This window comes from Lepisosteus oculatus, chromosome 2 (genome assembly GCF_040954835.1).
Source record: "Lepisosteus oculatus isolate fLepOcu1 chromosome 2, fLepOcu1.hap2, whole genome shotgun sequence".
In the NCBI taxonomy this organism is placed as follows: Eukaryota; Metazoa; Chordata; class Actinopteri; order Semionotiformes; family Lepisosteidae; genus Lepisosteus; species Lepisosteus oculatus.
This window is the reverse complement of record NC_090697.1, coordinates 8,454,379-8,467,431: the sequence shown is the minus strand read 5'-3', so window position 1 is coordinate 8,467,431 and position 13,053 is coordinate 8,454,379. Positions and strand designations below refer to the sequence as shown.

General features: G+C 40.6%; 1 protein-coding gene across 2 annotated transcripts in view; it reads left to right on the top strand.

The window, feature by feature from the left end:
• LOC102692256 (5-hydroxytryptamine receptor 1E) overlaps positions 1 to 8,005 on the top strand; it is a 28,957-nt gene extending 20,952 nt beyond the window's left edge. Inside the window, exons 3-4 of one of the 2 annotated variants that reach the window (XM_069186145.1) lie at positions 6,491 to 6,971; positions 7,221 to 8,005. In XM_069186145.1, coding sequence (XP_069042246.1) covers positions 6,491 to 6,971; positions 7,221 to 7,698 — 959 coding nt within the window. In that variant the 3' untranslated portion in view covers positions 7,699 to 8,005. Of the gene's footprint in view, positions 1 to 6,490 lie in introns of both variants that reach the window. The other variant, XM_006626146.3, reaches the window with a different exon arrangement.
• Positions 8,006 to 13,053: the final 5,048 nt, after the last annotated feature.

Genomic DNA, 13,053 nt, shown 5'->3' with positions numbered 1-13,053 from the left:
CAGTAGATTTTATAAAGAAAGGTACAAAAGAAGCTTTGAAATAAAATAATATATAATTCTATGATTTCGTTTTGGAGTGCTGGCGTGGCATCATCTGTTCAATGAATATTAGCTAGCTTTCTAAAGAGAGGATTTTTAACCTTTCTGCACCTAGACAGCCCCTCCCCCCGGACCCTCATTTATCACCAGCATGCCCCACTCTCCATTAATATCCTATGTTTTCATAAGTTTCCATTAATATCCTATGTTTTCATAAGTCTCCAGTAGAAAAATAGAGAAAAGAGAACTTCTTAGGAGTGTTGTTTTCAAAAACTTTCCTCTCCCTTACAAGGACGCAAACTGAATTCAGTGCAGTAACATTCGTGTGCATCAGCCCAGTGTGGAGCCAGTTTGGGGGCAGCAACAATGAAAGAGGGGGCTGCTTTGCTAAATGAAGACATCATGTTAATCATATAACACCAGTACTATAATACATTTTTCGCCAGTATCCTTACTTTCGATACTTCCTTGGTTCACAGCACAACTCAGATCGTCCCTTTGACATAATCACCAACGCTGTCCTGGTCAATGAGGAATGAGTTATTCAGTCATAGTATACGGCTATGAACATTAAAAACATTAGAAAGGTTAGAAAACTAGAGGAGGCTGTTTGGTCCATGTACAGTAGACCACTTGGTAGTCAATATCAAATTAATCCCAAGAACCCATGCAGCCATTTTGCAAAAGAAGCCAGAGTATCAGGTTGAACAACACCGATAGTTATTCTGTTCCATACTCCCACAACTCTTTGTGTAAAGACGCTAACCTCCCCTTTCAGTTTTAAATGCATTTCCTCGTACCTTCAGCTTGGGTTTCACTGCTTATTATGAAGACCTCTAGGGGGATGTGCGTGACTTTAACTTGAAAATCTCACATTTTCCACAAAGGATACTCTGTTTCCTGGAGAAACATGCCAAACTCTGCCTGTTTTCCACAAGGAGAGTGAAATCCTGGCCCAGTGAGAGTGATCAAACATTCTGCATGCTACGCAAGGCTAGCTTCCTAGCAGATGATTCTGAAAGAGGCAGGGGTTTGATTTTTTTTCCCTACTCTACTTCTTCCAGAGCTTAATGTGTTAATTTCTTTACAACCACTTGCTCAGCTCCAGACTGCTTTTTGTACAGAGACACCTGTTGGATATCAAGTGAATTACAGTTCTGCAGCTTGAGAAAAATTAATTGTCCCCCAATCGTCAGCTGTGGTTATGAATGATAATATTCAGGAGCTAACTTTTAATTCTTTAACTTTTAATCCTATAATATTGGCACTTCCTTGTTTAAACTGGACTCCATCCAACTTTAATGAGCAGTCTAGGCATTGCGGTGCCCTGGGGGTAGTTGACACCGCACTGGGCATGGACAGGCTCTCCATCTCCCACGTCACACTCCTTTATACTCTCCTGTTCTTTATCTTCCACGCACTCTCCTCCGAGAGTGGTGATCACACTGACCCCCTCATCGGGGTAACAGGATACAGGACTCCGCACTCCATTACTTCTGGGCCTTTTGCCGTTCATCCTGTTGTCCTCACTGCTAGGAACCTCCTGCTCCAAGACCCCCCCAACACGGAGCCTCCTGCTCCTACTCCATTAGGTCACTGTTTCACACACAACCAGTACCTCAGACTCCCACATCCACCTCCAGCCCTGACATCCTCTTCTCAACGCCACCAGGTTGGGTCATACACATACACGCTACCTACATCACCGAGTCTCTTCGGCACTACACACCGTGCCGAGCCCCAACACACTGTCCCTCTCTAACACGCACTCACAACCTCTCTGGCACCTCAGTCTCACACCCTTAGGTTGTGAACTCACAGCTGCCAGCACACCTCACTGTGCCCGGCCACCACTGCACCATCTCCCAGAGGGTGTAGCAAGAGAGAGCCCACTCACTTCTTCGATACCAATGTATTTCCAGGGGAAGGGTCCCTCTACCACACAACCCACTCTGGTCCACACACACTAACTCACTCATCCAGCAGACAAGACAGCCCTGCTCTTACACCCTAGCGGGATGCTGTCCCTTTTAAATCTTCCGATGATCCCATAAAGCTCCGTTTCTTCTGTCAGTCTCCTCACAGACTGACGTTTCCACTCTTTTCCTCGCAGGCTATTCCTCTCACAATCCCCTCCAGGATTGTCGTTTTTCTCCACCCCCTCTCGGGGTTACTACAGCGGCTAATCAAATCTTTTCTCACTCATAGTGTACATGGCCGCACGCCCTTCTAACATCGCCCCGGCTAGTAGCGTCTCATACCGCTACTGTCCTGCTTCAGCCCGGCTCTCTCCCAGCAGAGCCTCCACATTTGTCCTCTCACCACTGCAGCCACAGCAAGGCCGGTGTCCTGCTGCATCTTTCCCCCCTTTAAACCACTTCTACACCTGCCGTTCATTCACTTAATCACGTCAGGTGTGGTTTCCCCGGCAACGCGTCTTCCTTAATCCGGGGCTCCACCTCCCACCCCACACACTCCCGGCATTGTACCACAGCATTAAAAGAAATTCGAAATAAAAGTTAAAGAGGAGTTACTAGTTTGGTTAAAAAATCTATAAATTACTTCAGGCATGCTTGGATTCCGTCGAGATCCTTGAGTTTTTAAAGCACGGTTTACAATACAAATGTTAAGATCTTTGTCAAATATGCAGAAATGTGCAGATACCCTGTGAACCTGCCTGAGCTGTCAGAAATTCAGTACAGTCAGAGATTCAGCACGGAGATTCAGCACGGTTCCAGATTCAGAACAGTCAGAGATAAGGCACAGTTAGGACTACATACTGTACTGTATAACAGACTGAAGGATACACAAACCATCAGTATTTACACCTATCACAACACATACCATTCTTTTCAGAGTTAGGAAAACACGATAAACCACATCTTTTGTAGAAGTCCATGGACTCCAGATGAAGAACCTCTGGACTAAAGAGACTTCAAATTTCACATACTGTATTTTGCACATTTGCAGCAGAAAAAGCTTTGTGAAATCTTTTAGCATTCCTGTCTTCTGTTCTGGTGTTGTGAAAAACCGAGTGTTAACAACAATTCACTCCCTTAATTCAAAGTGAGGGTGTGCGCCTAAAATATAGCCCGTAAACCTTAAAGGTGTTTTCCTTGTAAAATATGTATTGCAATTTGCTTTTGTAATTTGCTTGTAAAATATGTCTATGTAATTTGCTTGTGAAACTAATGTTATTCCCTAAGCCAGTCGCTTTACTAATTTTATATTATTAGAATCGTAAAGATTCTAATAATTTTTATTCGAAGGTTGATCACATCTAAGAAATCCCCACAAGTCTAAAATAAATCATGCAGAACCCCTATGAGGAAGAAGGGCAATGAGCTCAGTATTCTCCTGCAGTCAGCCGGCAGCGAGGACGTTTGAAAGCTGCAGATCGGATGTCAGAATAATCCTACACATGAATGACATGCGACTGACAGGTGGAGATCTTTGATGGACTTCCTCGGGGCATGGGGAGATCTCATGCTCAAATATTAGAGGATTGCCTATGATTATTGTAAATGTATTGATGTCAAGGACAGACTTTGAAACGGTTCATTATGTCTGACACGTAATTCATACTTCGCCTGCCAATTACGGCCCCTAATTACCCAGAGGAGTTTTTTTTTTTAATTGGCGATTGAAAAGAAACCTTCGTAAATGAATTCACTCCTTGTCAGCTGAGTTCTCTGAACGGGAAAAAAGCTGTAGAGAATGAGTGACTTGAGACCCTTAGAAAAAAAGAGTAGTAGATTAAAAGAAGTGGAGCAGAGGAATTGTAGTAGACGCTGCCTCTCTGAGTGTACCGGTTGTCTGAGAGCTGAGATCAGTAGCAGGCAGCAGTGTGAGCAGTGACCAGGGTTCTAGACTTGTAATAATAATAGATAAAGACTTTATTGATCCCGAAGGGAAATTGAGGAATAATAATTACTAATAATAATATTATTAATAATACTACTAATAATGATTGGTGTTATTATTATGTTATGTCTGTTACTACAACAACATTCATAGCTCATGTAATGTAAAACATTCCAAGCCCATTTCTTTCTGTTCAAAGAATTGACTTTGAGCCTTTTTTATGTCCTTTGTTTCTCTGTTGGTATTAAAATCTGACTGGGGAGAAAGTGCAAGTTAAATCAGAGAAAAAAAAAAAACAGCTTCCGGAGCAATTCACAAAGACAGCTCTCATATAGCCGGTGGGGTTTGGGATAAAAATAAAATGGGTTTGCTTCGCTTGGAAGAAAACTTGTCAAACTTTTTTGAACATATTAATAATACAGCGTTACAGGTAATGGGGACTCCCCCCCACCACCACCAATGTGCAGCCCCACCTGGATGATGTGACGGCAGCCATAGTGCGCCAGAACGCTCACCACACACCAGCTATCAGTGGGGAGGAGAGCAGAGTGATGAAGCCAGTTCAGAGATTATATTAGTATTGGTATATACTAATATTAGTATAATATTATATCATATTAGACACAACAAAAAGAATGATATTATTTTGGCATTAAACAAGATATACTCTAATGATACCTGTAAAAAATAATGTACTCACACAAATCCAAATAGCTAGTTTTTGAAAGGTATGTGGCTAAATGTCTGAAGCCCAAGTGAAACAGGTGAAGCACCCAGGTGGTAGACTTGTGCCCTCTGCTGGCACATTGATTAGACTGTCCTGTAGGCCTGAACTCCTGTGCTGAAGAATAAAAAAAAAACATATTTTGTGTGGCATTTTTTTTAGATCAGAGATATGAATGGTAAACTGTTTTTGAATAAACCTAAAATGTTTAAATATTTTTTTTCTGTGTTGATATTACCACAGGTCCTTGTTTGCAATCATAGCCACAGCATTCAAGCCTTGCAGACATTTGATTATGGAGTTGGTACGTCTTTAAAAGCCAGACCGCCTTATTCCCTCATATTCCTAGAGGGTAGCGCACTGGAGTGGCAAATTGTGCTTCTGGAGTCTGACCCTGTTCCCGTTTGCAGATCAAATATAGCTTGAAATTCTGTACCTTGGGGCTCCCTGGTGTGGCTGTCCCGCAGCACAGGGGCCCTGTGTTCAATTCCTGGGGTGCCATGTCTTTGGAGTTTGTATGTTCTCCCCATGTTTTCTTCCAGGTGCTCCAGTTTCCTCCCTGAAGCCAAAGACATACTGGTACTGTAGATTAACTAGCTTCTGGGTAAACTGGCCCTGGTGTGAATGTGTACATATCTGCGTGTGCCCTGCAATGGAATATTGTCCTGTCCAGGGTGTATCCCGCCCGCTTCCTGTTGCTTGTTGGGATAGGCTCCAGCTCCTCCGCGACCTGGATTTGGATGATGTGGTTAGATGAAGCTCTTCAAGTCTGACACACAAAGGTCTGCAACTGGAACAGAAGGGACATGTGTTTGCAGACCTTATGAGCCTGAAGTAACTTTGGATGAGATCCTCTGTCTGTACTGTGTAAGACGTCTGCCAACCACAGAAAAAAAACAGTGACAGACATTGCTTTGGAATATTCAAACCCTCTCATACTGCATTGAGAGGGGTGCAGACTCCCTGTAGCACCTCAATAAATAACATATTTATTTAGTATTTAAAGTAAAAAGTACAGTTAAGTTAGCCTTGAACTTTCTGGATGTCCACTAAAGGTTCTATAAGCATGTACACATAGAGACAGCAGTAATGTATCGTACATCACAAAACGTTTGGTAATTTCAGCAGTAGATGACAATGAGCTAAATTATTTACTCTGTCTCAAGATGTTGAAAACCGGGCATGTTCCATAACCAAATCTCCCTTAAACATTAGGACTGTAACATATGAATTGTATCTAGCTAAAAAAAAGTAGAAAGCCATTTAATAGCAGCATAAGTATTGGTACCACGCAAGTTCCAAAATAGATATACTTAAACCTCCTGTGGTATGAGATTAATGCTATCTGTACAGAGTTAAGTTAATTCAGTCCAGTATGTAAAAATTATGTTCAGTTACATTACAGCATACCACATAACATGACCTTGCAACTGTACAAAAGTTTGATTCTTGAAGACCATACATTTGCATTGTAATTTCTTTAAAACAAAATTACTTTTATTTTGGACAAAAATAAATGTGTTTTTCTTGGTGGTTTGATCTTGAGCGCCATAAAAGAAAATAACTAAAACCAGCGAGTATCGCAAGTACTTGATAGATGGTGAAAGTAACAGAAACATGTAGAAAGATGAATAAAAAAAAGTAGCAAAATGAGCAATTCACCAGGGGATTTTTAATTGAACAACCTACGAGTGCAGTACAATAACCATTTATTGAACAGGCCAGCCATTTGTAAAGCTTTAATAAAGATCCATGGTAGGTCCTCAGCACAGTATTGTGCAATATCATATTAGTAATCAGCAAGGGTGTTAAGCATCAATGCAGGTTGCATTGTAATAATAAAGATTTGTTACATTTTTACAGGAGCACCGAATTCAGAGGACAAAGAAGAAAATGCCACTCCGAATATTTACAGCTTTGATCAAGGGGAACAGTTTGGCATTTTAATGGAAAAGGAAAGACTTCTGCTGGAGCACTCTGGAACAATGAATGTCACAAACTTCACCTCGGAACCTAGTGTGCTTATAAAATACAAATCATTTACGGAAAAGATGCTAATTTCATTTCCCCTGGGGGTCATAACACTCCTTACTACACTGTTGAACTGCGCTGTCATCGTAGCCATTTGCACAACAAAGAAATTGCATCAGCCTGCCAACTATCTTATTTGTTCATTGGCTGTGACAGACTTTCTGGTTGCAATTTTGGTGATGCCCTTGAGTATTATTTACATCACCATGGAAACATGGTCGCTTGGTTACATAATCTGCGAGGCCTGGCTAAGCCTGGACATGACGTGCTGCACCTGCTCGATCCTTCACCTGTGCGTGATAGCACTAGACAGGTACTGGGCGATCACAAACGCCATTGAATATGCACAGAAACGAACAGCAAAAAGAGCAGCAATCATGATAATGACGGTCTGGGCCATTTCTGTGTTAATCTCTATGCCTCCCTTGTTTTGGAGGCACAGCTACAGCACCAACAATCTCACCCAATGTACTATTGAGCACGACCACATCCTGTACACCGTTTACTCAACGTTTGGGGCTTTTTACATCCCACTGACGCTGATCTTAATTCTGTACTACAGGATTTACCACGCAGCCAAAACCCTCTACCAGAAACGAGGCTCCAGCCGACACCTGAGCAACAGGAGCAACGACAGTCAAAACTCCACTGCCCACTGCAGGCTAACTCAGACATTCTGCGTGTCAGACTTCTCCATGTCTGACCCCACGATGGAGTTCGATAAGCTGAACGCTACGATTCGCGTCCCGCCCTTTGTGGCCGAGATGGACGAGACCAGCGAGAAGAACCAGATATCCTCGTCGCGGGAGAGGAAAGCCGCCCGCATCCTGGGCCTCATACTCGGGGCCTTCGTCATCTGCTGGTTGCCCTTCTTCATCAAGGAACTGTTGGTTGGGCTCCGCTTCGTTGACCCTTCGGCTGAAATATCAGACTTCCTGACCTGGCTGGGCTACGTGAATTCACTCATCAATCCTTTGCTCTATACCAGCTTTAATGAGGATTTCAAGTTTGCTTTTAAAAAACTAGTCAGGTGCAAATAGCCCTCCAAATCGTTTGGCATTAAGGGAGAGCAATTCTGGAATAATGTGGTGGATTATGGACCATCCTGGAATAGTATGTACAATGGCGTTTTCATTTTTTTTTTAAATAAAACTAAAATGTTACAAATGGACATATATTTAAAAGAAGTGAGGAAGACTGAAGAAGAAGGCTCCAAAGCCAAATAACTGTTTTTCTTACGGTTCAGCGTGGAATTGGCATCTGTTCGTTCCATATATAAATAAAGCCACATCTAAGCCATTATCCGTAATCTCCCATTGCTTTATTTTCTATTTCCCCATTTATGCACACACGTTTCAGGCTCTGTGAAACTCTGGAACTTTATGAAGTCAGCTAGTGTGACTGCCATGTATCACCATCATGTTATTTAACACTCTCAAGGATGACAGCTGTCAAGTTTGTTTTGTCCAGGGGCCAAGACTGACTAAATAGAGTATGTTTACAGTAACTGCTATACGATCTGAAAAAGCAGGGGATCCATACAGAATTTCTTTGGGCATTTTTATTTCCCCCGTCTCTCTGTTATTTTAAAGAGCTATTTCGACATGTCTTTCATCATTTTCAGTCTAACACAAGTCCACGTTTACAGCACTGAGTGCCCACGGCTGGAAAAAAAAATGTTTACTCATATTACTCATATAATACTACTTAAGTTAGTATTAGTTCAATCTTATTCTGTCCTACTTATTTCAACTAAATGAAAGTAAGGAATATTTGTAAAATGCAATTCAGACATAAGCTACTTTTCAACCGAGAAAATGACTGTTGCATCAAGAACACAGTATCATGTTGAATTCTACAAATGCACAAAAACATGAATAAATGTTCAACAATCTTCAAAAAGATACCATTGATGAGTATTTGTGAAAGTAAATGAGTAAACAAATAACACTCTCAAACTATGGGTGTAAATACTTTTGTCTATGATTGTATAAAAGAAACAAGCTGTTCTCCTAAAAGTGTTCTCACCACAATAACTGCACGCTGTGTTGGGAAGAGTTACTTTTAAATGTAATGTACAGTTACAGGTCACGAATGTAAGGTACTACTTTTCAAATCCAACAAGACGTTGAGGGAAACAAATCCTAAAAACTCATAGGTTACAGTGATCTACAGTAAGTAATGTGTTCATACTAAATACAATGTATTATTTAAAATACATTACCTCTCAAAACCAATTTTTTTACAAATTGCTTCTTAATCAAAAAGGTAGTCTCTTATTCAAGCAACTTGTAATTGTAATAGATTACTTAAAAAGTAATTCTCCCCAACACTGACTGTACAGTAAAGTGTCACTACTTTAAGTGTACAGCATTTCACAGTGGCTCCTTGATCACCTTGCCCATCTCCTCCTATCAGAAACTCATCAAGTCATTGATGGCACATAAATGTTCATTGGTTTAAATTCTCCAAGTCAAAAAATATCAGGCCATTCTGGTGCACACCTAGAAACAATGATATTTGGTTTGTGAGGCCGTCTCTTCTTAACTGGTAGCATCGCAGAGGAAGACCTCTGCACATTAACCATCCAACAGACAAGTATAACAGACCCCACACTCCTTTAGGACAGTCCCAAGGATCTGCACACATAAAAACTCAATATGCCCAGATGAAGTGAAGTCCGGGAGGGTTTATTGGCTTATTAAGTCTTTTCGGATTCTTACAACAAAACAACAGCATTGAAAAGCAAACACTACTTTTATCATGTACACCCTTCATACAGTATGCCAGCAAAAGCTTAATTACACCTCAATCTTAATTGCTAATTCTCAACCCTTCACCAATTAGCCAGTGATTAGGTAATCGACACCCACTGTGGCTATTTACAGAGGTTAGAGGCTGTATAATGACCTCTATTGGAAGGTCAGCTGCAACTGCAGCACTTTTTTTGACCTGGAGCTCCATTTACATTCTGAAACGGAATAGCTGGGCCTGAGGCTACACCAACCCCATTATAATAGCATCACCGTCACTCCCTTATTCGGTCTGTATCACTTGGAGAGCCCAGTTTTCCCTTTTGTCAAAACCACAACAGAGATCCTTTCCTCTAAAACAGCACCTGAAGTTATTAATCCCATGTGAGGGCTCCTACCTCCTTTCCCATTGGAAACACACTAGCTTACCAGTTCTTTGGGAAAGCAAACCATACTTCTCCTCTCATACATCTTGAACCACTGGCACACACCTTCGCAATAAAATCAAATAGCTTTAATAATTTCTATGCTTGCTCAAATGATTAGATCTTTTTAAACCACTTCTACTTATCCCTGCACTAAGAGAGTGACTGACTTAACCATTAGATGCCTTTTCCTGCTATTTATAACGCTTTATAGAAGAACCTAATTGGAACCAACTGCACTAGATTCCTCTTTTGCACCCAAGTAGGAATTATGCCTTACTTATGTTCTCTCCTTGTCCTTACTGGTAAACCAGCCTCCAGTGACTTAAATGCAAGACAGACAATGTCGCTGTGAGAGCATTCTGTCAAGGAAGGTAAGTGTAAAAAGTGTTTAAAACATTTTAGTGGGCTGATGTGAGTTGAAATGAGAAGAACTGCAAATAGTTATGTTACTGGTATGCCTGAAGAGGTGATTAGGTTTTGAGTTGATATGCATAATATGCATTGGATGTGTGTTTTATGATAATTATATGAATTGAAAAACACTATATACAAATAAAATTGCTTGATTGATTGATTGATTCGTTGATTAATTAAGTCATGCCCGTACATACAAAAAGGCCAAGCCACTCTGGAGCCTTCTAGGTGTCCTACTCAGCACCCCTTTAATTCTGTAGATTATCATGTTGATACAGTGAAAGACTGGGACCCAGTGGATATCATGTAGCCCCACATTGCAGCGTGTCGTTCTGTTGCTTTGATCTGGTATATAGCTTGGTCAGAGAGCGGATAGATAAATTATAATTAGGGAGCAGACTGTTAATGATGGGAGCAGGGAAGTTAAAAATCTGACAAGAGTTCAAGAGGCAGTTAAAAAAATTAGGGTTTAACCTCCTTCCAAATGTTCATTTTAATATGCATTTTTCATACTCAAGGTCTGCTTTAACGTTAAGTCTCCTATCCTATGTAGTCCTACGAAATATTGAAAATGGTCAGAAGAAGAAAGTGAATATATTTACCCCCAGTTTTAATGAACAGTGGCAGCACGTAAAATAGCATGTCTTGCTTTTCTAATCTTGTAACTGGAAGCCCTATGTTCACATTAGGATCTGGTGAAAAACTTATCATTTAAAAGATTTCCTTCTTTCTTTCCTTGTGATTTAAGGGCTTGTGTGATGTGTCATACATCCATAAATATTCTGTTATCTCTTTGGAAAAGCTTTTAGCTCTGAAATGTTTTGATATTTTCCTGCCTTCTGTATTTTGGTTGCGCTGGAGACAAATCATTTAATTAAAGATGACTGTATATTTGACACCGAGCTGCATAATTACAACATATCGTATTTGAGCAGGTCTTAAATGTTCTGGCCCTGGCTATTTGAGCTGGCCTTAGCCAGTAGCCTTCACACTTCCTCTGAAACTAGTTCTTCTGAATTGCTGTTTTTTGTCCTTGTACTGAACCTGAATGGATTTTAATTCAAACAAATCCCCCAACAGGCTTTGCTGCTCTCAGAACAAAACAAAATTTTTAGAATGAGTCACACCTGAACGAAAACAATGTTCTCTCTGTAATAGAGTTTGCTGACAAATTCGCCAAAGAGAATTCTAAATTTTTACAAAGCTTTCAGACAGTGTGCATCAATGCTTTTATTTGGTCCCTGTGTAACTTCCAGGGATGTTTAGAGAATAATGAATGAGCAATAAAGTTTGAGTTTAAGGTTAGTGGACAGGTCTTGGTTTCAGTGTAAACCCCTTAATGAGTGCTGTTGGGAGCCTTCAGTCTTATTTCTCAGCAATTAGCTTTACAACACACCTCCACAATCAGGCCATGTTGGAAAACCTATCACTACTATAACTCTTTGAAAGATATATAAATAGAACCGAACATTCATACAATTACTGTATATATTTGGATTTTAACTTGCATATTGATAATGGGAAAAGGGCAGTTCAGTTGTGTTGAGGAACAATGTTTAAATGTTTTTAATTCCCGATTGACAGGTTTAATAAATTAGCATAGGGTTAAAAAACATCATTAATAAATTATCATAGGATTACAAAAAAGGCAGTGGTAGACTTTGATCTAGGAGTCATTTGAACACATTCGTGTTGTCCCATACTGTTTATTTGAACTACAGGGTGTTGGGCAGGGACTTAACAAAATAGGTGGTGGACTGTAATATATCAGAACATTCCAGAAAATAAATCCTAAAATCTAGTCCAGTGTTACCTTTGATTGAACCATTTCTTCCACAGGTTCCTTATTCTGGGTCCTTATCTCAAAGACATACCATAGGCACAGGACACCTTTCCTTGGATAAAGCCACATTTATTGTAACAGAGGGATGTATAAGTTATAGAACTGTAAAAAAACCACAGTGTTAACGCTTCCCTGCTGTCCTCTTCTCAGAACCCCTTTTCCAAATCCTCTTGCTCCAGATCTTGCCGTTCTGCTCTAGGAGAACTTTGTGTGGGAAGGTCAAGAGATCCCAGAATCCCTTGCACCAGCCTGACAGCACACGCAGTGACTAAGGAGGAAGCAGCTGTCAAATAACCCAGAAAGCCAAGCTTAGCTTTGCTCTGGGACACCTACAGATCTCCCATGTGTCAGTGACAGCACAACCTGACTACTGACAGTGACACTCACACTTCTGTTGCCCATTGTCTTTGGACCATGAATAACCCGTTCCATCCCAGTCCCTTCGGCAAATAAATAAAAGACTGAAACAACTCAGGCCAAACACCAAAAAAAGAAAATGGATGTGGTGTATAAACATAAACATTCATTATGACTCAAGGTACCGATAATCCACAGTTCACATTCTCATTAGTGTCCAAATCTGTCCACAGAGATGTCAGGCCTGCTAAGATTGTATAAAATGGTCATACTGGACAATAAAAGCCTGTTTTCCCCTACCATCAGTGACCAGAACTACTGTATGAGATACAGTACCTCTCAATGTTGCACCATGGGCATTACCTGCCTAAACCCAAACACTCATGGATAGGAACAAGCTTATGCTGCAGTTAACCTATATTTCTGTTTCTGTTCTTTCTAATTGTTTCAGTTGACTGTTCAATCATGCAAATATCATGCATAGAAAAAATAAATTCTAATACACAAATAGTTTTCTCTTCCAGATGCATGTTTTGCTTTCTGCTTTGAGTGACTCATACCTGTACATACTGTAGAAGATACCCATGCAAATCAGTCACG